This window comes from Quercus lobata, chromosome 8, assembly GCF_001633185.2.
Source record: "Quercus lobata isolate SW786 chromosome 8, ValleyOak3.0 Primary Assembly, whole genome shotgun sequence".
In the NCBI taxonomy this organism is placed as follows: domain Eukaryota; kingdom Viridiplantae; phylum Streptophyta; class Magnoliopsida; order Fagales; family Fagaceae; genus Quercus; species Quercus lobata.
Genome location: NC_044911.1, coordinates 11651340 through 11677337, shown reverse-complemented (window position 1 = coordinate 11677337; position 25998 = coordinate 11651340). Strand labels below are relative to the sequence as shown.

General features: G+C 36.1%; 2 protein-coding genes across 2 annotated transcripts; both read right to left on the bottom strand.

Moving 5' to 3' along the window:
• Positions 1-7516: 7516 nt before the first annotated feature.
• On the bottom strand, positions 7517-9394 carry LOC115956371. Its single transcript, XM_031074771.1, has one exon. The coding sequence runs from the start codon at positions 9392-9394 to the stop codon at positions 7517-7519; it is 1878 nt and encodes a 625-aa protein (XP_030930631.1).
• A 4113-nt stretch (positions 9395-13507) lies between these two features.
• LOC115958529 (serine/threonine-protein phosphatase 7 long form homolog) lies at positions 13508-16275 on the bottom strand. The gene is made up of 2 exons (XM_031076940.1): positions 16035-16275; positions 13508-15883 (listed from the first exon to the last, which is right to left on the bottom strand). Exon 2 carries the CDS (start codon positions 15571-15573, stop codon positions 13666-13668), a length of 1908 nt encoding a protein of 635 aa, XP_030932800.1. The 5' UTR covers positions 15574-15883; positions 16035-16275; the 3' UTR covers positions 13508-13665.
• Positions 16276-25998: the final 9723 nt, after the last annotated feature.

The window sequence follows — 25998 nt, the reverse complement described above, 5'->3', positions numbered from 1 at the left end:
GTACAAACTTATCTTCAGGGGTAAATTATACTAATAATAAAAAAAATTATTATAGGCAAGGGTTTTTCAAAAGTAAGGTAAAATGCTAAAGCCACGGTTTTTCAATGCTTTATGTATATAGGCTAAGAATAATGCTAGGCACACTAAATTTCACAAATTTTTCACACCTAATTGAGTTGGCAAAATATAATTAGTAGCAACTAGGGCCTAGGGGTGTTCACGAAATTGCTCAGTTCACAAGACCGCACCTAAACCAACCAAAATCACTTGTAAAATGGAGTAATCACACAACATCGTAGTTGGAGGTGAAAAAAACTTGCGGTTTACAGTTCTGTGTTAAGAAAATTGCAATTATATTTATATATATATATATATATATATATAATTTATATTAAATATATATTATATAAACTAGGTGTTGATGACTTGATCCTTTAAATATAAAAATGAGGCTTTTCATGCCTAAAAACTTGTTGGGCTATTCTTAATCAACCCAAAAGAAAGAAAAATCAACTCAACATTTTAAAGACTAGCCCAAAATAAAGGAAAATTCAGTTTGAGCTAAGCCAAACTAGCCCAAAACAAAGGAAAAATCAGTTTTGGGACCACCATTATTATCACTGTGGGGCCCAATAGTTTGTGGCCCTGGCCCATTTATTCATTGGGGCCTAAGGCCCGAGCCGAGAAGGGTTATAGCCCAGGATCGATAATACAAGTACAAAATAGCCTTGGGACACAGCCGAGGATGATTCAGTCCTCGGCATGTCCGAGGTCTCATAGGAAGGAATGGCAAAAACGGTATAGAAACAGCTTGGGAAAAAATCTAAAATATCTGTGTCAATAGAAAAGGGTACGCTGGAAAGTATAACGACCAAGGAAAGCTGCCCTTACTGCCATTCAATACTCTGCACCTGACAGAGCCATACTCTCCAGCTTTTTACAACTACCCCCAACCACTCTGGGTATGGGCTGATGGGACAAGTATCAGTCTTGGAATGCCGATCCTACATGTGGACGAAGGATAAGGAACACAAGCTAGTATAAAAGGAAAAGTAAGCAATCTAGAGGGGGGGCTGGGAAAAATGGCCAAAAACCAGAGCCTCCCAGCCCGCCTCCAGGAGAAAGATTCTTAGGGCGAAAACGACTTAACCATGTATGTATACCACGAAGAACCCACCGTTTGGTGACTAAGGCCTAACCTTTCAAACCCACTCTCTATAAATGATATTGTTTGGGCCTTTTTACATACGAACCCAACACTGTTACAGGTCGTTACAAATCGAGTCCTTACAATTGGCGCTGTCTGTGGGGAAGGCTTGTGTGTTGGCATAGGCGGTAGGTCGAGGGAGTCCCTTTATCATTTTTCAACGACCGATTGTAGTGTTCTAGCGTAAAGTTACACTAGGGGCTATGTTTCTTTACTAGAGGCTACGCTTTGTAGCGTCAGCCGCACAGATGGTTCTAGGGGCTTGGCCGAAGAGCTAAATCCCCCAAAACCAAGGTCTCATGCCATAGCCGAGGGTTGATTCCCCCAACTACTTAGATGAGAAAACTGAGTTTTGGACAGAATCAATGTATTACATGGTCCTCGGACTCAAACCTATGGGGAAACCAACTACTTAGATGAAAAAACTGAGTTTTGGACAGAACCAAGGGATTGCATGGTCCTCGGACTCAAACCTATTGGGAAACCAACTACTTAGATGAAAAAAACTGAGTTTTGGACAGAACCAAGGGATTGCATGGTCCTTGGACTCAAACCTATGGGGAAACCAACTACTTAGATGAGAAAACTGAGTTTTGGACAGAACCAAGGTATTGCATGGTCCTCGGACTCAAACCTATGGGGAAACCAACTACTTAGATGAGAAAACTGAGTTTTGGACAGAACCAAGGGATTGCATGGTCCTCGGACTCAAACCTATGGGGAAACCAACTACTTAGATGAGAAAACTGAGTTTTGGACAGAACCAAGGTATTGCATGGTCCTCAGACTCAAACCTATGGGGAAACCAACTACTTAGATGAGAAAACTGAGTTTTGGACAGAACCAAGGTATTGCATGGTCCTCGGACTCAAACCTATGGGGAAACCAACTACTTAGATGAAAAAACTGAGTTTTGGACAGAACCAAGGGATTGCATGGTCCTCGGACTCAAACCTATGGGGAAACCAACTACTTAGATGAGAAAACTGAGTTTTGGACAGAACTAAGGTATTGTATGGTCCTCGGACTCAAACCTATGGGGAAACCAACTACTTAGATGAAAAAACTGAGTTTTGGACAGAATCAAGGGATTGCATGGTCCTCGGACTCAAACCTATGGGGAAACCAACTACTTAGATGAGAAAACTGAGTTTTGGACAGAACCAAGGTATTGCATGGTCCTCAGACTCAAACCTATGGGGAAACCAACTACTTAGATGAAAAAATTAAGTTTTGGACAGAACCAAGGGATTGTATGGTCCTCGGACTCAAACATATGGGGAAACCAACTACTTAGATGAAAAAAAAAAAAAAAAAAAAAACTGAGTTTTGGACAGAACCAAGGTATTGCTCAACCCTATGGAAGGGTCGGCTACTTAATAAAAATTCTAAGTTGCTCAACCCTCGGCTCAAATACTAGAAAAATGTTAAAGCTATAAAAGTTGTTGGGAAGATGGTGAAACACCCTATTACTCAGCAACCTGGAGGGGATGTTCATTTTTGGGTTATATGTCTTTGGATGATTACCTCCTACATCGCACCGAACATTCAGTTGTCATCTCGGCTATTTTGGAGTAAGTGTTGTTTTCTCAGGTCGGCATTATTGTGCCAGACAACTCTATTAAATTCATGATAGTATCTTTTTCTTAGCAAGAGTTTTGACCCTAAGTATCATTTGTTCAAGTTGATGCTATTGTGCCGAACAGCACTCGTAAGTTCATAATAGTGCCTTTTTCCTTGATAAGGGATTTCGGCCCTAAGTATTATGCTCTCAGGTTAGCGGTATTGTGCCAGACCGTCCCAATAAGCTCGTCATAATATCCTGTCTTTTTCTTCTTAATATGGGTTTCGGCCTTAAGTATCATTTGTTCGATTCAGTATTATTAAATCGGATAGTTTCAATAAACACAAAGTAAGATCTTTTTATTAACTGGGATTTCGGTCCTAGACATCAGTCAAAGTGTAAAAATAAAAAGAGTTCACAAGATAGTATGTCTATTCACGGCGTAACCATTTCGGAAATAAAGAGATAGAACATGTGAAATAAAGCAATAACGACTTTTATTAATATAAAGAGGTATTACAACGTACAAAGAAGGGCTTAAACAAGCCTATACATAAGGTGGATTACAAAAGCAATAAAAAAAAAAAAAAAAAACAATATGACAAATAAACAGTCAGATGTCTTTTTAAACTCGTCTCCGAAGTCCTTCCAAACTCTGCCCCAGTAACGCCCATATTGAGAGGAGGACCTTCTTCAGAAGAAGAAGGAAGAGAGGAAGAGAAAGAAGGAGGAGAAGAAGAGGAAGAAGGAAAAAGTACCAGGATGGATCTAGTGGTGGAAAGAAGAAGAAAGAGAGGCAAAATGAGGCATCAGTGAATGAAGAGAGGAAGAAGCAGGGGCACTTAGTCCCTACGTCAGTCCTGACTCCTAACACGCTGGTGCCATGTTTGCTATGCTCATGAGAGAGCGGCTGGTACTGATAATGGGTGACCCCAGCTTAGTCGCGCTGAAAGTTTGACGTGACGAGCCCCTGCTTTGGATTTTGGCTGAAAGGAAGGTAAGAAGGATCTTGAGTCTCTGTCATCCCTGCTCTGACCGAGCCATTTTGAGTTTCACAAGAATATGATGTTTCTGGGAGGGGTATGGTTCCTTCATTACTTACGCCTATCTCAAACGTATCACAATTTAAGGTGTAACTAGCGGGTAAAGTAAACTCTGGAAGAGGCTAAGGGTTTCAGATTTCAGAAGGATGAAAAGGGTCTCTATACAAGAGAAATAACCTCCTGCTGTTCTTCTTATATGAAGGGCAAAACGGAAGGTATTTAATCTGTCCAGATTTCCAAGAAAATCTGTAAACGAGAATGTATCCGTTCCACTTCCCCACATCGTCAACAAACCGTCGAATTTAAATAGTCTCGTAAATGGAAATCATTAAAGGCGCGTTTCGGATAATCAAACGCCGGGGACGCATTGTGAATGAATTCATAGGAATGTCTCGTAGTCCGGTATGTTTCCTGGGTAGATGAAGAGACACCAGCATTAATGAAAGACAGAGTTAAACGAGCCATGATAAAGACTTGGCGTTACCAAAATCCTCCTCTCCAACCAAGAGGTCGGATAGTAGGATTTTGAGGGGTTATTGTGGGGCCTAATAGTTTGTGGCCCTGGCCCATTTATTCATTAGGGCCTAAGACCCGAGTCGAGAAGGGTTATAGCCAGGATCGATAATATAAGTACAAAATAGCCTTGGGACACAGCCGAAGACGATTCAGTCCTCGGCATGTCCGAGGTCTCACAGGAAGGAAGGGCAAAAACGGTATAGAAACAGTTTGGGAAAAAATCTAAAATATCTGTGTCAATAGAAAAGGGTACGTTGGAAAGTATAACGACCAGGGAAAGTTGCCCTTACTGCCATTCAATACTCTACACCTGATAGAGCCATACTCTCCAGTTTTTTACAACCACCTCCAACCACTCTGGGTATGGGCTGATGGGACAAGTATCAGTCTTGGAATGCCGATCCTACACGTGGACGAAGGATAAAGAACACAGGCTAGTATAAAAAGAAAAGTAAGCAATCTAGAGGGGGGGCTGGGAAAAATGGCCAAAAACCAGAGCCTCCCAGCCCGCCTCCAGGAGAAAGACTCTTAGGGCGAAAACGACTTAACCATGTATGTATACCACAAAGAACCCACCGTTTGGTGACCAAGGCCTAGCCTTTCAAACCCACGCTCTATAAATGATATTGTTTGGACCTTTTTACGTACGAACCCAACACTGTTACGGGTCATTACAAATCAAGTCCTTACAATCACTTTATGACACATCAATTACAGAATACCACATCAATATGTTTGAAGTTTGTTTTCAATTTTTTTTTTTTTTTTTTGGTTGTTGTTTGTTTAGATAATAGAATTTGGGCATGTGGATTTGGATTTAGGTGATTAATATTCAAGCACTTTGTTTAAATAGTTTAAAAATGGTCAAGGATTTAGATTTAACAAATATACAAAGGATCTTAAACTTTGAAATCCTTAGATTTGAATTAATTCTAGACTCAAAAATTTTTAGAAATCCTTAAAACATAGTACTTCAATAGATTCTAAATTTTAAATTTTATAATTTCAAAATATCATAAGTATAAACCAATTTTAACAAGGAATTTTAAATTTTATAGATTTAAAAACAAAGACAAGCATTATCCAAATGCAACGTTGTGTACTTAGACTTTCTCGTAGGCTTGTTGCATGGTCGGTCAGATAAGAAATGGCTCTGTGAAAATGATTTTCCTGTAATATAGCCGTACGGGTTAAGAATGGAAAGTTTAAAGGGCGCTTCTTTGGCTGCTCGGAAATTTATATCCTGGAGCATTGTACACCATTTTAAGAAAACATCATCAGGCAGACAGTCACATACAGATATAGTGACTAATGTAGTCATATTATTTTATAATTCTTGTAGAAAGTTAGCCCATATAAGTTGGATAATGGTCATCACATGTGTTAGAGATTATGGACCAAGATGTTCAAACTCACTATGGGCTGTTTCTCAAAAAAAGAAAAAGAAAAAAAAAACCCCTCACTATAGGTCCGTAAGCCCTTGACCCATATTCAATCGAATCTTACATTTAATGCAAGCTACATTGAGTTTGGACTAATATAAAACTATGAAATACCAGAACACCCCCCCCCCCCAAAAAAAAAATGAAAAAGACAAATTGAGAAAACAAATATATATTTTTGTTTGTTGGTAATTAGGGCATATGATAAAAGGAAAAGGGGGCCAAGGCCACACAGAACAATAGTAGAGTAGACCAGACAAGTTCAAAGTTACAAAATGAGATACATCATGATGAGAATTGAAGGCAAAAAAAAAAAAAGACAAATTGACTGCTGCTCTCTTGTATTCCCTTTGTGAACACTTTAGTTTCAATTTGGTGAGTTGTTCTCCAATTTATAATGTTTTCAAACTTGAGAATGTAAGATTTTTTTTACTTAATGTGTGCAACATATACATCATTATTTTGAGAGATAATTTTAACCTATTATATTCGCTCGTGATAATTAACACCAATTAGTTTTTGGCATAGACAATGATTGAACTCCAGATTTTTTATTTGACCACATTCTTTAGTTAACTTGGACATCAATATTTTGTGTTTGAAGAAAACCAAATTGGTTGGAATACAATAAAGGTTGAGAGATGGGCGGGATAACCCAATTATTGGTTCTTGATTAATTATTTGGCAGTTAGCACACCTTATTTCTTGTGTATGGGGTCTATTATTACTATATGGACTAAGTTACAGCTCTCTATATATGGGTTAGGGTTTCATATAACAGCTTGTTAATGTCAGGTTGGTTCATGATAGATCACTGAATGAGTCTCATATTTGGAGTCTTTGGACTAGACAAGAGGATGTGGTATATAATGCATCCAATGCATGGTATATTTTTCTAGGCTAGAGAAAGGGCAAAAGACTACCCTGCAAAACAAAACGGTTTTCTTGCAGCTATGGACTCATATATGTGTTGTGTACTTATGCATAGTTATAATCATGAATAAGTCCTCGTGGTTGTGTAGTTCTTGTGGTATTAAATGTTACTACTACAATAGAGTACAACAAATTTCACAATTGCAAAAAAATTGTGAATGATGGATACAAGCATAGAACCACTTGTTTTCTACTGCTCACAGTCAATAATTTCAATAACTGCGATATAAGTTGTGAAAAAAGTTGTGTTGGTTTAAATATACAGCAATCGGGTACATGGATATATCAGGAATTTTAACCATGTGTATGCAGACAGAATGTATAGTAATACTGTAAAATGTGATTAAACATTGACCACCAGCAATGTGCAAAAAAAGTAGAAGCTTCCACCTGAATATCATGACAGAGCTAATGAGCTCTACACTGTTAGACTACCCTACAAAAAGATGTCAACTTTGCAATAAAGCAGAAGAATAGGCCACTTTTCAAATATTTAGATATTCACTAGCTTGTAGCAATTCTTATTTATATCAGGCAGGACCAAGTCACGAGAAACTTCACAGGCAATTGACACATTCAGCTCTAATATAACAGTCCCAGGTCAAATTCAGTGAAACAAAGCATTCAGACGGGGGTTGTCTAAACTAATTGTTAGAGAAAGATAATAACTGTTGTACTCCCTGGTCAGGTACTTCAGGAAGAAAATTTTTAGGCACTCAATACATGACTTTTAAATTTTAATAGAAGCTTCCGCAATTTATATACTTTGCTTTTGCTGCTACAATTCCTATTTGGCAGGCTTGTTCTCAAACTAGTTATTAGCTCTTGCTGCTTTTAGCTCAGCAACTGCTCTCTCAAGCCTGCTTATCCGAGCCTCAAGCTCCAATCCCGGCATCTCAGTTTTGCAATAGCTACTGCTTTTCCCATCATTTTCTTTGACATGCACCACAATGTTTGTTGGATGTTCCACTTTTCTCACAGTTACATCTGTCAGAATTTTCTCCGCTTCACCCATGAAACCTTCACTCTGGATGTCCTTTGCCTCTAGTATCATCAGCAAGTCCTTTTTAGGAGCTCCATCATCAGCTGTTGAGTGTGACATTTTTTGAGATACAGAGACTGGCAAAGGCTTAACATCAATAGCCAGTCTTTTCTCACTCAAATTTCCCAGGAGTTTAGTTTCCTTGACAGTGTCCATTTTAAAACATTCTACAAAAGAACTAGGTGGAACAAAGACATTGTAATTTTCCATCTTTCCAGAATAAACTCGGGGAATTCTTCTTGAGTCTCTAGGCCGGGTAACGAAATTCTTAATTGCATCTTTCTGAGCAGACATTGATTGCTTCCACCACTCAAAGTATCTCATGGTAACATCTGCCTCAAAAAGGCGTGGTGGTCTGTACAATTTTGAATCACCAATTGATCTATTGTAATGGCTCCAAGCAATACCCGGGCTCATATTGTATCGAGCAACATGACCTGGAAGATCTTGATCAATTCCAAATTGCATTGCAACTCGGTGTGGGAGGTACTGTTGAATGCAGTGTAGTCCAAGAAGCTCACAGACTCTTAAGCATAGAGCAAACGACTCCAACTCTTTGTCCAAAGCAGCATCAACTGACACCCACTGTTCTTTTTCTTCATAGAACTTAGGATACAACCAATTATGATTTGCTGCTATAGCATAAGGGCGCCACTGAAAACTTTCTCCAGCAGTGTCTATAGCCAATCTCACATTCTCAATACTCACTTTTTTCAGTTTGGACCAGCGAGCAGGCCTTGGCTCACATTGTGAGATGGATATGGGACTTGGCCGTAGTGCTGGGAATCTCTCCCAAGCCCAGAGCTGGACTAATTGAAAAGGTGCAGAAAGATTAAGCACCTCTTCAGTATCCAATTTTGTTGAGGCAACTAATTTCTCTTTCAGCAAACCCAAATCACTATAAATACTGGAGAGGACTGCTGGTGCAAGTGCAATTCGAGTTCCTCTAGCCAAGAGTATTGCAATTGGAAAATTTTGCCTTTCAATGCGATACTCACACAATGGGAAGACAAACTTAGACAACCAATATGAGAGGAATGCCTCATGCTCAAGTTTGCTACCACTCCCCATGAAATGTTCCAACCATTTATGCTGACTGGCCGTGAAGCTAAGACTTACTCTTCTGTTTGCTTCAAGCAAAATCTCATGAATTTCTTCCATTTCTTTGGTAACAAGAGGGCTTAAGACAGAGTCACCCAAAACAGAGTAGCCCCCTAAAGCCATCATATCTTCCAAGGTAACAGTGGCTTCTCCCCAAGAGAAGATGAATGTGTTGGTCTTAGGACACCATTTTTCAGCAAGACCAAGAATCAAATCTTGGTGTCTACATATTGAATATTTGGAGCACATTATTGCTTCATATATTCCACTTTTCTTCCATATGGATTGGTACTTAGAATGCAAGCTTGCAACCCACATTTTCCAATTCTCATCCATACGACGCCAACTTTTGAAATGAACCTTCAGAGGCAAATTTTCAAGCTCAGAAATGGTGGGTTCCGCAGAGAGAAAAGGTGAAGGAAGTTCATCAATGGAAGACACAGAGGGTTTAAGAAAATGTGCTATTCTCAGAGTTGGATTGCCACCAGTTGGTGACACCATGAGCTCCTCTCTCTCCTCAAAGATGGCATATATAGGTTCAACCATTCTTGGGGTTTCAAGGTTTTTCACAAAGGATGAAATTGAAGGAAAATTGATAGAAAATAAAGGAAATGTACCATCACTCTTCAAAGTTAAGGATTGGGGTTTATAAGGGAGAGAATATAAATTAAAGAAAGTTGGTAGACATATTCTATATCACTTTTTTTTTTTTTTTGATGAAATATTCTACATTACTAAGAAGAATAACAGAAAGGAAAGGGCTTACCACCACTTGATGATCAAGAACTGCGAGGGACTTTTATGGAAGATGATGGATGGTTACCACTTACCAGCTCATATTATCAAACGTTATCCTCTGCTTGGTTCTTGAGAAAAAAAGAAAAAGAAAATCAAAGGGCAATCCTTTCAATCTCTTTCCTGAGAGTCCCTAGCCTCTGCCGTGAGCTAATGGTTTCTAAGAGTTGATGGGTATATTTTACTAGTCTGGTTCTTGGGAAATGAGAGAAAGGAAGGAGTTTTGCCTTCATTAATGAATAACAAAAACTCTGAGAAGGGATTCTATGGAAGACAAAGGCTTATATGAGTTTCATTTCTCATAAAAGTGCATTCTCCGTTTGGTTCCCAGGAAAGGAGAAATATTGTACATTAGGTCACTTGTCCATCATTTTATTAAAAAATTTCTACTGATTTAAAATTGATGAGTCAGTAATTAATTTTTGTTTAAAATTTTTTTTAACTAACAGATGAAAGTTTTTTAATAAAATGATGGATTACATCACTTATCCACTATATAAATCTTATAATTTCTTCAAGGGAAGAAGGAACAAATGTGAAAAACCTTAAACCCTCGGACGATTTTTCCTAAAATACAACACTAGAATCTATTTAATAGGAGTATTTAAAAGTAAAAGCACAATATTTAATGTTGTAATAATTTTTCATCGTCATATCAAGACACCAATTGATTTTTGGTGTAAGCGAGGATTAAGTTTTAAATCTCTTATTCAATCATCAATGACGCTACCAGTTGAGCTAACTAGAATCCTTAACATTAAGTCACATTATTAGTCACATCACTATTTTTTATTAATTTGTTCCTTAAGTTTTTATATATATATATATATATATATATATATAATATTAAATATATTATACCATCCAAGATATTATTAGGAAAAAAAAAGGTTCAAATGAATGTGTAAAGTAATTTGGTTAATATATTTAATATTATCAAAAATTAGAAAACAAATCAATAAAAAAAAATAGTGATGTGGCCAATGATTCAATTCATTTCGGTCCATTCAGTCCAATTTAGTTCATTTAAATACAATTACTTAAAAATAGGAAAAAACAAGTTTAAGTTGAGATTACCTGTTCTTAATCTTAATTTATTAACAAAAGATAGATAACAAAAAATAATATTATTATTTTTAATTGTTTAATTTAATAATTTGTGGTACTATTATTATTATTATTTTATGTTCTTTTTTCTCCCTTAGCTAGTATTCTAGTTTTTTGAGTGAAATACACCATTTTTGACCTATGCACATGAAAGTTGTTGTTGTTGTTGTTGTTGTTGTTGTTTTTTTTTTTTTTTTTTTTTTAATTTTATTTTATTGACATGTGAAGCTCAGCTTGCAATGTGTGTTATTCAACATACCATGATAGAAATTGCTTTATAAATAAATTTATTGTCCTTTTCATTCACTAATAAGAATTATCATATATATTTTCATACAAGCACTCAAAATAGTTAATATGACAAAACAAGGCTAAATGAAGCAAGTTTTTGATATTGATGTTTTTGTTGTGTGGTTGGAAGAAGTTCCAAACTCTTTATTGAACAAAAAAAAAAAAAAAATTCAACACAAAAATTGTAATTGTTTCATGCATTACGTGGTTTAGAGACTAGTAACCCCTAAATCCTAAATCCTATCATTGATAAATGTTTTATTAGTTGTGTGGTTAGGAACGAAGGGTGACTGAAGGCGAAGCGAAATCTAAAGAAATGCTAACCACAGTTTCAATGGTAACGGTAATTAAAAAAAATACTTTTTATAAACCAAATTTTTTTCTATAATAGGGGCATAAAAGTAAATTTATACAAATTACATTTAATGTCCTCTCATTTTTCTTCTCAACCAAGCAAAAGAGTTTTCCATCCCTCCACTTTTTAATTCCCACCATTTTCCATCCCCCAACCAATGAAACCTAAAACCCAAAGGAAAGTAAACCCTTATATGTGTAAACCCTAAATCCTAAGTCCTTGTACTTAGGGCCGCTCCATACTAAAGTCATGGTGGTCACATAACCACCTTGACTTGCAAAAAATTGTATGTGTATATATATATATATATATATATATATATATACACTTGCAAAAAAATAATTATATACTAAATTAATCTATGTTGACTACCTAATAAAAATGTTAAACACCTTGGCTTGAGAATAAATTAAAAAAATTTTGAGTTCAACAAAATAAGACTAAGGCTGCATTCACAACATTTTTATAATAATTTCACAATAAATCCTATGTGGTAAATTATTACTAATTCTAATTTGAGCCCAATACTGACATCACTTTTTACCCCACCGATAACAAATTGTCACATAAAACTTGTTGTGAAAGTGTTGTAGATGTAATATTACTTCAAAAATAATTTTGCCCCCTCAAACATAGTCCTTAACCCCTTAAACACAAAATAAATGGGCTTAGATAACAACAATAAAAATTAGCCCAAATGAAAACAAAAATAACTCAAACAAAAACAAGACTATATCAAACAATAATAAGTGAAAAAAATTATTCAACAGTAAGCCTATTAAAAAACCAAAAAAAAAAAAAAAAAAAATTCTTATCATTCAAATTTGTAACTCATTCAACCCATTACATAAAAATAATCTCTAATTTCATATTTTCTTAAAAAAATGCACAAGAAGAAATATTGTGGTCATGAGTTCTTCTTAGGGTTATTGATAGTTACTCTTTAGTTTTGCAGTTACAATAATTTTGCTCTCTTTAGTGACTCGACTTGTAGTTGTAGCAACTACCATCTCTCTCTCTCTCTCTCTCTCTCTCTCTCTCTCTCTCTCTCTCTCTCTCTCTCATTTCAATATTCTCAATTTATCTTTGTCTCTTTGTTAGTAGAAAGAAATTGTATCATGTATTTGCTTTTTTTTTTTTTTGTGTGATGATGATATATTCAAGTTATCTTATTATTAGATATTGTATAAATTAAGTTTCTTAGTGACTACCCTAAAACAATTTGCGGAGCCGCCACTTCTTGTACCTAACAAATAGTCAACCTTAAATCCTAAACCTTATAGACTATAGGTAATAATACACCAGTTTGGTCTTCAGCAATTGGTACCTACCAACTGCGATACTAGCAATCCATTATTTGATATTAACCTGCGAGGCAAGATACACAAAATTTGGCAACTAAATTGATTCAGTAACTTGAAAATTCCAGGGCAAAAACCTTAATCCCTTAACTCCTTGAACAAATTTAAAAGATTTTCGAAAAGGGTTAAACTTGTTGCATATCCGTTATTTTATACCATTTTATACACATGAAAAAGCAACTAAATTCGTGACTTCACTTGAACTTGAAAATCATACAAATTTCAGTTGTTTTTTTTGGGCGTATAAGATATTGTAAAATAACATTTATGTAATAAACACTTCTCCTCTTAAAATAACTTTTAATTAACGCAAGAACAAGAAGAGTGCAATTGTGCAAAAGACATCCGCATGAAGAGGCTACAGCACTAGAAAGAAAGGAAGATAAATCATGACCATGTGTGCAGAAAGAATGTATGGTACTAAAGTATTACTAATACTGTAAATGTCATTAAACAATAACCACCAGCACACATGCAAAAAAAACTGACGCTTCCACCTGCAATATCATGACAGAGCAGATGAGATCTATACACTATACTGTTAGACTACCCTACAAAAACATGTCAACTTTGCAGACAAGCAAGAGAATAGGCCGCTTTTGAAATATTTGGATATTCACTAGCTTGTAGCAATACTTATTTATATCAGGCAAGACCAAGTCACAACAAACTTCACAGGCAATTTACACTTTCAGCTCTAATATGACAGTCCTAAGACTAATTTGGTGAATCAAAGCATAAAGATGGGTCTAAACTGTTTGTTAGAGAAAAATAATAAGTGAGTTTGGAAAGCAAGTAAAATACGCGGTATCCAAACAGATCCTAAGTATTGAACTGCCTGATCAGTTACTTAAGGAAGAAAATTTATTTACATTGGGTTCATGGTTTGCTTTTTGCGGCTATGGTTCCTATTTGGCAGGCTTGTACTCAAACTTGTTAATAGCTCTTGCTGCTTTTAGCTCAGCAACTACTCTCTCAAGCCTGCTTATCCGAGCCTCAAGCTCCAATCCTGGAATCTCAGTTTTGCAACTGCTACTGCTTTCCTCATTATTGTCTTTGACATGCACTGCAATGTTGGTTGGATGTCCCAATTCTGTCACAGTTGCATCTGCCAGATTTTTCTCTGCTTCACCCGTTGAACCTTCACCCTGGATGTTCTTTGCCTCTGGTTTCATTAGCAAGTCCTTTTTAGGAGCTCCATCATTTGGTGTCGAGTGTGACATTTTTTGAGATAAAGAGACTGGCAAAGGCTTATCATCAATAACCAGTCTTTTCTCACTAAAAGTTCCTAGGAGTAGAGTTTCCTTGACAGTGTCCCCTTTAAAACTTTCTACAGAAGAACTAGGTGGAACAAAGACATTGTAATTTTCCATCTTTCCATAATAAACTCGGGGAATCCTTCTTGAATCTCTAGGCCGGGTAACGAAATTCTTAATTGCATCTTTCTGAGCAGACATTGATTGCTTCCACCACTCAAAGTATCCCTTGGTAACATCTGCCTCAAAAAGCCGTGGTGGTACATACAATTTTGCATCTCCAATTGACCTATTGTAATGGCTCCAAACAATATCCTGGCTCGCATTGTATCGAGCAACAGGACCTGGAAGATCTTGATCAATTCCAAATTGCATTGCAACTCGGTGTGGGAGGTACAGTTGAATGCAGTGTAGTCCAAGAAGCTCACAGACTCTTATGCATAGAGCAAACGACGCCAACTCTTTGTCCAAAGCAGCATCAACTGACACCCACTGTTCTTTTTCTCCATAGAACTTAGGAAACAACCAATTATGATTCGCTGCTATAGCATAAGGGCGCCACTGAAAACTTTCTCCAGCAGAGTCTATAGCCAACCTCATATTCTCAATACTCACTTTTTTTAGTTTGGACCAGCGGGCAGGCCTTGGCTCACATTGTGTGATGGATATGGGATTTGGCCGTAATGCTGGGAATCTCTCCCAAGCCCAAAGCTGGACCAATTGAAAAGGTGTAGAAAGATTAAGCACCTCTTCAGTATCCAATTTTGTTGAGGCAACTAATTTCGCTTTCAGCAAACATAAATCTGTATAAATACTGGAGAGGACTGCTGGTGCAAGCGCAATTCTTCCTCTAGCTAAATGTATTGCAATTGGAAAATTTTTCTTTTCAATGCGATAAAGAGGCATTGGGAAGACAAACTTACACAACCAATATGAAAGGAATGCTTCATGCTCAAATTTGCTCCCACTCCCCATAAAATGTTCCAACCAGGCATGCAAACCAACGTAGGCGATACTATTAGTTTTTGCAACTGTTGTGTATCCTTCAAGCAAGATTTCAAGAATTTCTTCCATCTCTTTCGTAAAAAGAGGGCTTAAAACAGAGTTACCCAAAACAGAGTAGCCCCCTAAAGCCATCATATCTTCCAAAGTAACAGTGGCTTCTCCCCAAGAAAAGATGAATGTGTTGGTCTTAGGACACCATTTTTGGGCAAGACCAAGAATTAAATCTTGGTGTTTACATATTGAATATTTGGAGCAAATAATTGCTTCATATATTCCACTTTCCTTCCATATGGATTGGTACTTGGAATGCAAACTTGCAACCCACATTTTCCACCTCTCATTTGGACGTTGCCAACCTCTGAAACAAACCTTCAGAGGCAAATTTTCAAGCTCAGAAATGGTGGGTTCAGCAGAGAGAAAAGGTGAAGGAAGGCCTTCAGTGGAAGTCACAGAGGGTTTAAGAAAATGGGCTATTCTGAGAGTTGGGTTGCCACCAGTTGGTGGCACCATGAGCTCCTCTCTCTCCTCAAAAATGGCATCTATTGGTTCAACCATTCTTGGAGTTTCAAGGTTTCTCACAAAGGACTAAATTGAAGACAATATTTTGGCGGGTACTACATACTATATTTATATATTACTTTCACTGCTGCTAAAATGAAGAAAGATGGTTGACATATTCTATATATCACTTAAAACCTGACCCATGTTTGGTTCTTAGGAAAATAATAGAAAGGAAAGGGCTTTACCACCACTTTGATGATCAAGAACTTTGAGGGATTCTTATGGAAGATGATGGGTGGCTACCCGGCACCAGCTCATATTATCATTTTTCTTCATTCTTCAATCCTTATCCTCTGCTTGGTTCCTGAGAAAAAATAAATAAATAAAGGACAATCCTTTCAATATCTTTCCTGGGAGTCCTTAACCTCTGCCGTGAGCTAATGGTTGCTAAGAGTTGGTGGGTATATTATACTTGTTTGGTTCTTCGGAAAATAAGAGAAAGGAAACAGCTTTACCTTCATCAATGAAGAACAAAAACTTTTAGAAGGGATTCTATGGAAGATAAAGGCTGGTGGGTACTTCTTCATGGTTCATATATGAGTTTCTTTTCTCATAAAAGTGTTTTCTCTGTTTGGTTCCAGGGAAAGAAAGAACAAAAGTAAGGGAAAATCCTTAAACCTTGGGAGGGTTTTTCAATGTTTTCAGTATATAGCATCGAGCTATAGCATGAACATGAACATGGCATGGTCGGTTACATGGGAAATGGCACTGTGAAAAATGTTTTTTTCTGTAGTACAATTGTATATGCAAAGGAATGAAGATTATAAAGGCTAATGTTATAGATATAATTATTTTCACAAAGTTTTTCATAACAGTTGTATATGCAAGTTGTTACTTTTTTGTTACGGAATAAAAGGGGTTTGTTTAGCTGCTCCGAATTTTAAGTTTTCTTTTTTCTTTCTTTCTTTTTTTTAGAATGGAATTTCATATTCAAGAGAATTGTAGACCAGTTTAAGAAATCATCATCGGTCACATATATATATGGGTACAGTCATTTAGTCATGTTTTCGTTTTTTTTTTTTTCTGTTGGGGGGGCTGGGCTAAAGTGTCACATTAGCTTTGTATTCTAATACAAAGTGAGCCCGTATGAGCTGGGATTGATCATCCCATGTGTTAGAGATTATGGATCCCAGGATGTTCAGACGCACTACAGGCCCATCAGCCCCTAACCCATATACTTGTAGCAAATAACACAAATCCTACTCATTGTGCCAGACTGCAAATGTCTCTAAACTCAAGAGGGGGACAATTGAAACACAAAACACAAATTTTCTCATTAAAATAATGAAATCAGTACCCCAAAAAAAAAAAAATCAGAAGCCGATCAAACCCATCTAGGACGCATGTGTGTCATTGGCTGTGAGGATGACAAGTGGCGACCGTGGTGGAGCAAATGACGTGGCTTTGCATGGTGAACACTAATCTCTACCGGCACTCATCTCTCTCTCTCTCTCTCTCTCTCTCTCTCTCACATAGAGCAAACTAAAGATAATTGTATTTGGTTAGACAGGGAGGTAGAAAAATAAAAATAAAAACAAAAATGAAGATAAAGAGGAGAAGACAGTGAAAAGTAGAGAAGAGTGGGGATACGTGTGTGGAGGAGGGGAAAAAAAAAAGGATGATTTGGAAACATATAGATGAAAAAAAAAAGTAATAAAAATTAAAAAAGCAAGGAAAAATAAAATAAAGAATAAGAAAGAAAAGAAAAGAAAAAAGTTTTGAGCTGGGCTACATTTAATCCAAAGCACAAAGATTTGATAAATTTCATGACAAAGATTTCAAATTTCAAATTAATTTTTTTTTTTAATAAACAGTAATACTTATTAAAATACACACAAAAATAATAATATTAATGTTTTAAACCGGATTTGTAATACATTACATAACCAGAGTACAATTACAAAAAAAAACCTAACCTTTGTAGTAAAGACTTCTACAAAATTAATGTAAATTTGATAAATTTCAAATTATAATAAAGACTAACACAAAAAATAATGCAAGTATAAAAATTAAAATTAGATAATCCTACCACTCACTATATTGTTGCCACAAATACTCCACGAGATTTGTTAAAAGAAAAAAAAAATAGAGTTGGAAAATTTAAAAATATTACCATTGGGAGATTTAAAAAATATACTTGTTGGGAATGAAGAAATGAAGTTTAAAAAATAGATTAAAGAAAAAAATGAAGAAATAATATTTAAATGGAATATAAATAAGATAAAAAGTGTATTTAAAAAAGTAAATAGGTAAAACGTAAAAGTAATTATTCACTCTCTAAATAATACAAAAATTTGAAGAGATTGTTGAAGAAACTTTGAAATACCAGACCCCAACAAAATGAAAAAGAAAAGAAAAACATATATCACAATTTTATTTATTTATTTATTTTTGTTGGTAATTAGGGAACATGATAAAAGGAAAAGGAGGTTAAGGCCTCTCAAAACAATAGTAGTACACCAGACAAGTTCAAAGTAAAAAACAAATGAGATAAATGATGAGGAGAATTGAAGGTACCAAAAGAAACAAGTTGATTGTTACCTTTACGAGTGAAACAAATGGCTCCTTTAAACGTTACTGTCAAATCTAGCTTGCTACCTATCCATCAGAAATGTGCAGTCAAGCACTAAATTTCTGAGTTACAAATTATCTAGCCATGCCCTTTGAACCGCTAAAATGGCAAGCTCTGAGTCCAGCTGAATTTCTAGACTGGGAATACTAATTTGAATGGCCATAAACAATTCATCATGCTGGTCCCAGCTTTCCACATCCATGCTTGCCATGTGCCCTAAAAAATGGAGAAATCCTTCACATGGTCTCCACAGGAAATTCCTAATAGGTGCCTCAGCTCGTGCTAACTTGGGATTGCCTCTAGAAAAGCCATCAGTGTTGAGCTTAAACCAATGCATGGTGGAGGCAACTGTCACACTGGTAGGTTGAGTATAATAGAATTCAAAAACTATTTCATTCCTACCTAAACCAGATTAGCCAGATAGCTATAGGTGAAACACAATTCCAAGATAAATTAAATTTGTGAAAGACAACTGCATAAATACATTAAACTAACAGAGACTACACAGTAGACACATTTAACTGGAATACATGGACTTTCACTAAACATTGAAAAAGTATTAAAAGGTACATTATACTAATAGATGAATGTCAGATTTCTTTTCTATTCCAAGATTAATTAAACTGTGAAAAACAACTGCATAGTGCATAGATCATTATACTAAAACATAGACACCCTTAACTCAAATACATTAACTTTCACTAAACATTGAACCAAGTCTCAAACTTTCGGGAAAATAATGACTACACATAATGACAAACCATTAAAACAAAAGACACATTCTATTACAAGATGAACAATCGGATTTCTTTTTCTATTCTGGCTGTTTAACATCTATCATCATTTTGGGATTACTCCAATTAGTTGCTCCAGAAGTTGTACCCTCATTTCTAGTCCAAGATGCTGAATTCCAGTTGTAGAATCCGCAATGTTGTCATCGAAGTCTATAGGGTTCTCGAAAGACCCATTGACCATTCTCTTCTTGCCTTCTGTCACAGTACAATTTGTTGATTCTTTAGCACTTTCCCTCTGTTTGTTCCCCACCGTCAATCCTACAACATGTGAATGCTTCCTCCCTACTTCAGCATCCCTCTTAAATCTTTCATTAGTTTTTCTATGCTTAGCGACAGGATTAAATGATGGAATGATTGCTTTGCCTTTTGAAGTCTCATCTGTTCTGGTGGCCAACTTTCTCTTTTTCACAGTTTGTTTGCGAATACTTGAAGAAACAAGATGCTGGGATTGGCTTCCTCGAAAAGCTTCATGTGAATTAGTTCTTCTTCTGTCTACAATACTAGCACGGGGTTTTAATCGTTCTGAAAGAGGGATATGATCCTCAATGTCACTAGAGGAACAAGTAATGACTTGTGAGTTACTTGTTTTTGTGTCTCCAGTACCAGCACGAAATTTTAGTCGCTCTGAAAGAGGGATATGATCATCAATGTCAGGAGTGTCCAAGGCATGGCTCTCTACACTGTCCAATGATCTTGAAACTTGAGATAATATTTCAGGACATGGCAAGATCCACGACGAAGCAATTGAAGTGTGGTAATCACCTCCAGTCTTTATGTCTGGAGTTGATGTTAATGTGTCTGTTTGTATAATGGCTGTTCTATTTGCAGCAATGTCATTTTGGGCTATTTTTAAGGTAACATCAAACTCATCGTCATCATCACTCCAATTAAGAATTCTCCGTGACATATGTGTATGGCTCCTTGACGATAACATCTTAGGCTTCTTCATACTAATTGGTGCAAGTGAACCATGACACTGTCCCTTATCTGTTTTAGCCTGAATCAAAGGTAAAGTTCTGTTCTTCAAAGTTATTAACTTTGGGTACTCTTTGATCACATCTGCACAATTCGATTTGAATGTTTTCCACCAATTCAAGTACCTGAATGATACACTTGGCACAAAGGACCTTGGTGGAACATAGAACCTAACATTTTCCAAGTTAAATTCTAAACCAGAAAAATCACCTGGAAGATCTTGATCCATTCCAAACTGCATTGCCACTCGCTGGGGTGAATACTTCTCTGTACAATCCATTAATCCAACCAATTCAGATGCGAGCAAGCATCTAACAAAAGATTGCAACTCCTCATCTAAATTTGGCCAGTCAAACACAAACTGTTCAGTATCTTTGTAGTAAGATGTATGGTGCCAATTCATCAAGTCTGCAGCATAAGGGCGCCATTGAAAATTTTCAGCAACCTTCAAAACTGATCTCACAACTTGGAGATTGTTTCTTGAATTCACTTTGTTCCACCGGGCAGCCCTAGGCTCACCAGGGTGAAGCGTCTTTGGTAAACTAGGTCCTAGAGATGGAAACCTTTCTAAAGCCCATAACTGCACTAGCTGAAATGGACCCAGAACAGATATTGCTTCCTTAGAAGCAACAGCTTGTTTTTTCAACTTCTTAAGATTCTTGTAAAGGCTAGCAAGAATTGCAGGAGCAAGTGCTATACGTGTGCCACAAGACAAATGTACGGCAATTGAAAATACATGCTTCCCAATGGTGCTATCAGAAGAAGGAAAAACATACCTTGACAACCATAGTGACAAAAATGCTACATGTTCAAACTCGCTCTCACTCTCCATGAAATGCTTGATCCAACCACCATGTGTTGCTTTCCTCGACTTTTCCCTTGACATCTCCATCCGCTTCATGTCCAACCCTTCCACAATCTTCACCAACTGCCCTGTAATAGGCCTCGTCACAGGCTGTCCAAGAACTGAAAAGCCCCCAAGAATCATAACATCTTCAAGTGTAACAGTTGCCTCACCCCATGGAAATACAAAAGTACTAGTTTCTGGGCACCAAAATTCAGCTAACCCAAGCACTAAATCCTGGTTACATCGGATTTCATATCTAGAACTCATGATAGCATCACATATGCCAGCTTGGTTCCAAATGGCACCATATTTTCCAGCTAGCCTATCAATCCAGTCATCCCATTGTTTCTGGGGGATCCTCCAGCCTTTGAACAGAACCTTTGAAGGCCATTGTTGAAGATTGTGAGGAAAGATTTCAGACAATAAAGGAGTATTTGGAATTCCCACTGCTTGGTTTATACTTTCAACACATGGTTTTAAGAATGTAGCATATCTAACAGTGGCTTTACCATCTTTCGGGGTTGCCATTTCCTCATATCTTGCTTCATAAATGCAATATGATGGTGTGGCCATTGTGAAGAAGAAGAGGGAGCTTGAAATGGAGAGAGAGACAATAGTGCTGTATATTAAAGAGCTAACCCTTTTGGATATGCTGGGTAAGTTTCTCTGAGACCTTTTCTCTTCTTTTATATGTATTAAAAATTTTTAATATTAAAAAAAAAAAAAAAAAAAGGATATTTTAGGCATCATATTAAGCACTTCGGCCTACCCCTAGTGACCCATCCAAAAACTGTTCTTCTCCACTACCCATTAAATGATCGTGAAAGTCTGGGAAGTTGCCAAACTTGCCATTGGCCAAGGCACGTAAGCAAACTAACTGAAGAAAAAACTGAGGCACGTATGTTAGGGATGGCAATGGGGCGGGGCGGGGCCGAAGGATGGGATCTTCGTCCCCGTCCCGTATGGATTTTTCTTGCCCCATCCTCGCCCCGCCCCGCATGACGGGGAAAATTTCTTACCCCATCCCCGCCCCTTAAGGCCCCGCGAAGACCCGCGAAGCCCCGCCCTACACCGTAAAACTTTATTTCTTGTTAATTTTCCCTACAACTATTACCATTTTTTCAAATAAAATGACATGTTTCAATAATAAAAATATACTTGAAATTATAAATAAATTGATCCTATCAAATCAAACTAATTTTTAGCAAATACTAAATAATATTATCTAAATGTTTAACAAGATAATATCACAACAAAAATCTTATAGTATGACACAATAAAATAATCCAAACTCCTAATACATAACAAAATAAAAATTGTCTAGTTCTTCAAAAAGAATCTCCACTTAAATAAAATAAGATGATGATATTTTTGTTTAAATAATGGGGTTTTAGGGTATAAAAAATTACCTTTTAACCTTTATTAATGCGGGGTGGGGCGGGGATGGGGTGGGGCAGGGCAGGGTGGGGCTAAAAGGTGTAAACCCATCCCCGCTCCGCCCCGTGGTACGGGTCTAAAATCTCGCCCCATCCCCGCCCCACCACCTTTGTGGGGCGGGGAAAACCCGCACGGGGCGAAGCGGGGAGGGGCGGGTCAAGCGGGGCGGGGCAAAATTGCCATCCCTAACGTATGTAATGAGCTGAATAGAAAAATATTGTGATGTTAGGAGCATCTATAGCATATGCAATTATAGTGCATAATTTTTTTTTTTTTTTTCACCAAAAAAATTATGCACTACAATTGTCTGGGTGAAAATACAATTAGATTAGTTGTTTCCAATGGTATGTGATTCAAAGGCTAATTATATCATAATTACTTTAGAAGTAATTTTTAAATCCTTCCACTCTTTGTAACTATCAAATTATAAAATTAAAAAAAAAAAAGTTTTCTAAAAATATTAAGATTAATTCAACTTCACTAAATTGATGTTCAGATTTTGCTAAGTTATTTAATTAGTGATGAGATACTTCAATATCATGAATCATGATCTTGAAATTCCATTAGAGAGATGATGGAATATCATTTAGTGTAATCATGAATAACTTTCCTTCTTTTTTGGGTACAAATTCACACTAGTTAATTAAGAAAACTATAGGTTCTATCTAACTCAACTAATAAAGTCAACACATGTTTGATCTATCTAAATCTTACAAACAATTAAACTCTTTACTTTGAAATTTTAAACAATGAAATATTTTTATGGGACAATTAGCAAAATAGCAAATTAATGTTATTAGTCAAACAAATTAAAATTTTGGGATTTCAGTAGAAGAAATTAAAGATATAACTAATCTAGATATTACTCTAAAATATCCAGATTTTATTATTTTTAAAAATAAAAAAGTGGATTAGAATGTTCAACATTTAGGGGCTGTTTGGCTTCACTTTTTTTATCACTCAATTTCCATCACTCATCACTCATAACTCATCACTCATCACTCAATATTTCACACCCGTTTAGCATCATCACCCAATTTCCATCACTCAATATTTTTTACACTATTTGTGGGCCCATACCTATCAGCTGATGCAGCTTTTTTCTTTTTTTTTTTCTTTTTTTTTTTTTTTTTTCAGTACCCAAACTCACCGAAGCTTAAAAATAAAAATTAAAAATAAAAAAAAAAAAAAAAAAAAAATTTAAAACCAAACCAAAAAAAAAAAAAAAAAAAAAAACAAATCCAGAACTGAAAACTGAACAAGTGAAAAAAAAGAGTCAAAAGGTGGTCAAAAGTTGCGGCTGTGGGTCCCTCCATGTGTGTTTATTTACGGACATGTCATTGAGTTATGAGTTATGGAAACTGAAAACAGCCAAAATGTGTTTTCAGTTTCCATAACTCATAACTCAAAAATCAGAGAATTGAGTGATGGAAACAGAGTTATCGTTTGCCAAACAACTTTTTTGTTATGGGTCCCACCATTTTTGAGTTATGAGTTATGAAAATTGAGAATTGAAGTATCAAAATTTGCAATCCAAACAGTCTCTTAGATTCTATTTTTATGAGAGAAAAAGTAGAGTCTGAAATATCTTGATTCAAATTTTGTAACATTTTCAGATGAAATTTCACTTTTTATTTTTTTTTCTCTCTCCTTTTATGTTTATCTTGTAGGGTCACGATTCGGGGTCCGGGCCCAACAATTATGTGGTTCTGGCCCAAGGAGCCCTTAACAATGAATTTGTAGAGGGTGGGTTACTAGAACTAGTTTTTGGTGTGTGAATAACGACCATCAAGGTATTTCCTGTAGGCGAAATTTAACAGAGAGAATTAGTCTTGGCAGAATCCGAGGAGCTTTTCTTGGTGCTCCCGGTGTGTTAGGGCTCCCCCCCCCCTCCCCCTTCTTGTTTCTCTTTACTCCCCTTTTATAGTCGTTTTTCTCCTCCTGACTGGGGTCCCCAGGGTAGGTACTTGTCCCATCCGCCCCTACCTCCAGTTGTTGGGAGTAGTTGTAAGGACAGAGAAGTATGGTTGTATTAGGCACAAGGCACTGAATACAATAAAGGCTACCTTCCCTTGTATGCTTTCGTTCTATCTGTCATCTCTCTCCACTTTCGTGCTTTCCCTGCCTTGTGGAGCGGTCTGGAGTTTCGCCATTGATGGTCTGTTACCTCTTTTACCCTCGGCTATATTCATCCGAGGAGGGGTTTTTCCATGGCCGAGGAGGGGTTTTTCCATGGACTCGGCCCCTGGCCAAATGTAGATATTCAAACGGGCCTATTAGTCTTTTTCCCCCCACATATCTCATTTTTATCCATGTTGCAAAAAAATAAAAATAAAAAGGAGAAATTTAATAGGCTCTATTGCTTTGGAAGGCAATAAAAACAAATAAACAAATACTATTTCTTTGAAGTAGTTTTTTCAATTCAACTCAAAGTAGTCAAGTTGAAAAGTTCCAATCCACCTCAACCCATCACAGAAGTTTAACCCAACCCACGTAGATAGGTTGGTCCCCATGAATTGGACAATATTTTTAAAAACATATATATATATATATATATGAGCATTAGAGTAGCAGTTTATAATATTATCAACACAAATAATGGTAGATTTATAATATTATTTGTGTTGGTTTGATGCCCTAATCAAACTTGAGCATAGCACCAAACGAACAAAAACTATTTGATTAGTGCATCAAACTAATACAAATAATTTGAGATTGAAATTAAATGACAAAATAGATTAGTGGTTTATTTTTTATTAAATGAGAGGGGGTAAAACAATAAGGGTATGTTTGGTATACTGAATGAGAATTACGATTGGAATTGTAATCTTTATTACTAGGAATAAAATGTGTTGTAATGTAATAACTAAACATATTCATTAGTTTGGTTGTAAGTTATAACATTAGAATGAAACTTAACATTTATTTTAGGAAATTTCTTACTCATACAATTATATTTCTTTAAAAATTGTTATTTTTAAATTTAAGAGAGATATGTGTTATTTTTTATGATTTTTTATTTTTATAATTGTTAGATGTATATGGAAAGTTTGTTTACTTGGAAATATATTAAGTTTTGAAATTATTGCACTTACTAAGGAATAACTAATACAACCTTTTAAAGAGAAATAGTTATTCCTCATTTTGAAGAATAACTATTCATGAGGAATGATTATTCATTGTAATAAAAATATAACCAAACTAAAGAATAACTAAACCATAGGAATAACTATTACATTACAGCGCCTATTACGGTCTACCAAACATGTCCTAAGTAACAAAACCATAAAATATATAATTTTATTATTTTAAATATAGGTGCGTTGAGTTGGGTTAGGCGAAGTTGTGAATCTGCTAACTCGCACCCAACCCAACTTGCTATAAAAAAAAAAAAAATGGCAACCCAAACCACCTAAATTGGTTGAATTAGGTCAATTTTGGTAGATTAGTGAGTTGGCTACACATCTCTAACTAAAGTAATAGAAAACTATGGTTTTTAGTTAGCTCAACTGATAAAATCAAGACACGAAGATCTATCTAAATCTTACAAACAAACAAATCTTTACTTGAAATTTTAAAACGTGAGACTTTTTACGGGGACAATTAGCAAATTAATGTTATTGATCAAATAAATTAAGTTTTGGGATTGTAGTGGAAGAAATCAAAGTATAACGAATCCATATTTTTTTACCAAAAAAAAAAAAGAATCCATATTTTAAATAGTATATAGATTTTTGTGGGGCCCAACAATTCGTGGACCAGGCCCATTTATCCTTAGAGCGTCCGAAGGCCCA

Bases quoted from the DNA above. Each gene is read 5' to 3' on its own strand.
- LOC115956371 (XM_031074771.1), bottom strand. From the start codon at position 9,394: ATGGTTGAACCTATATATGCCATCTTTGAGGAGAGAGAGGAGCTCATG.
- LOC115958529 (XM_031076940.1), bottom strand. From the start codon at position 15,573: ATGGTTGAACCAATAGATGCCATTTTTGAGGAGAGAGAGGAGCTCATG.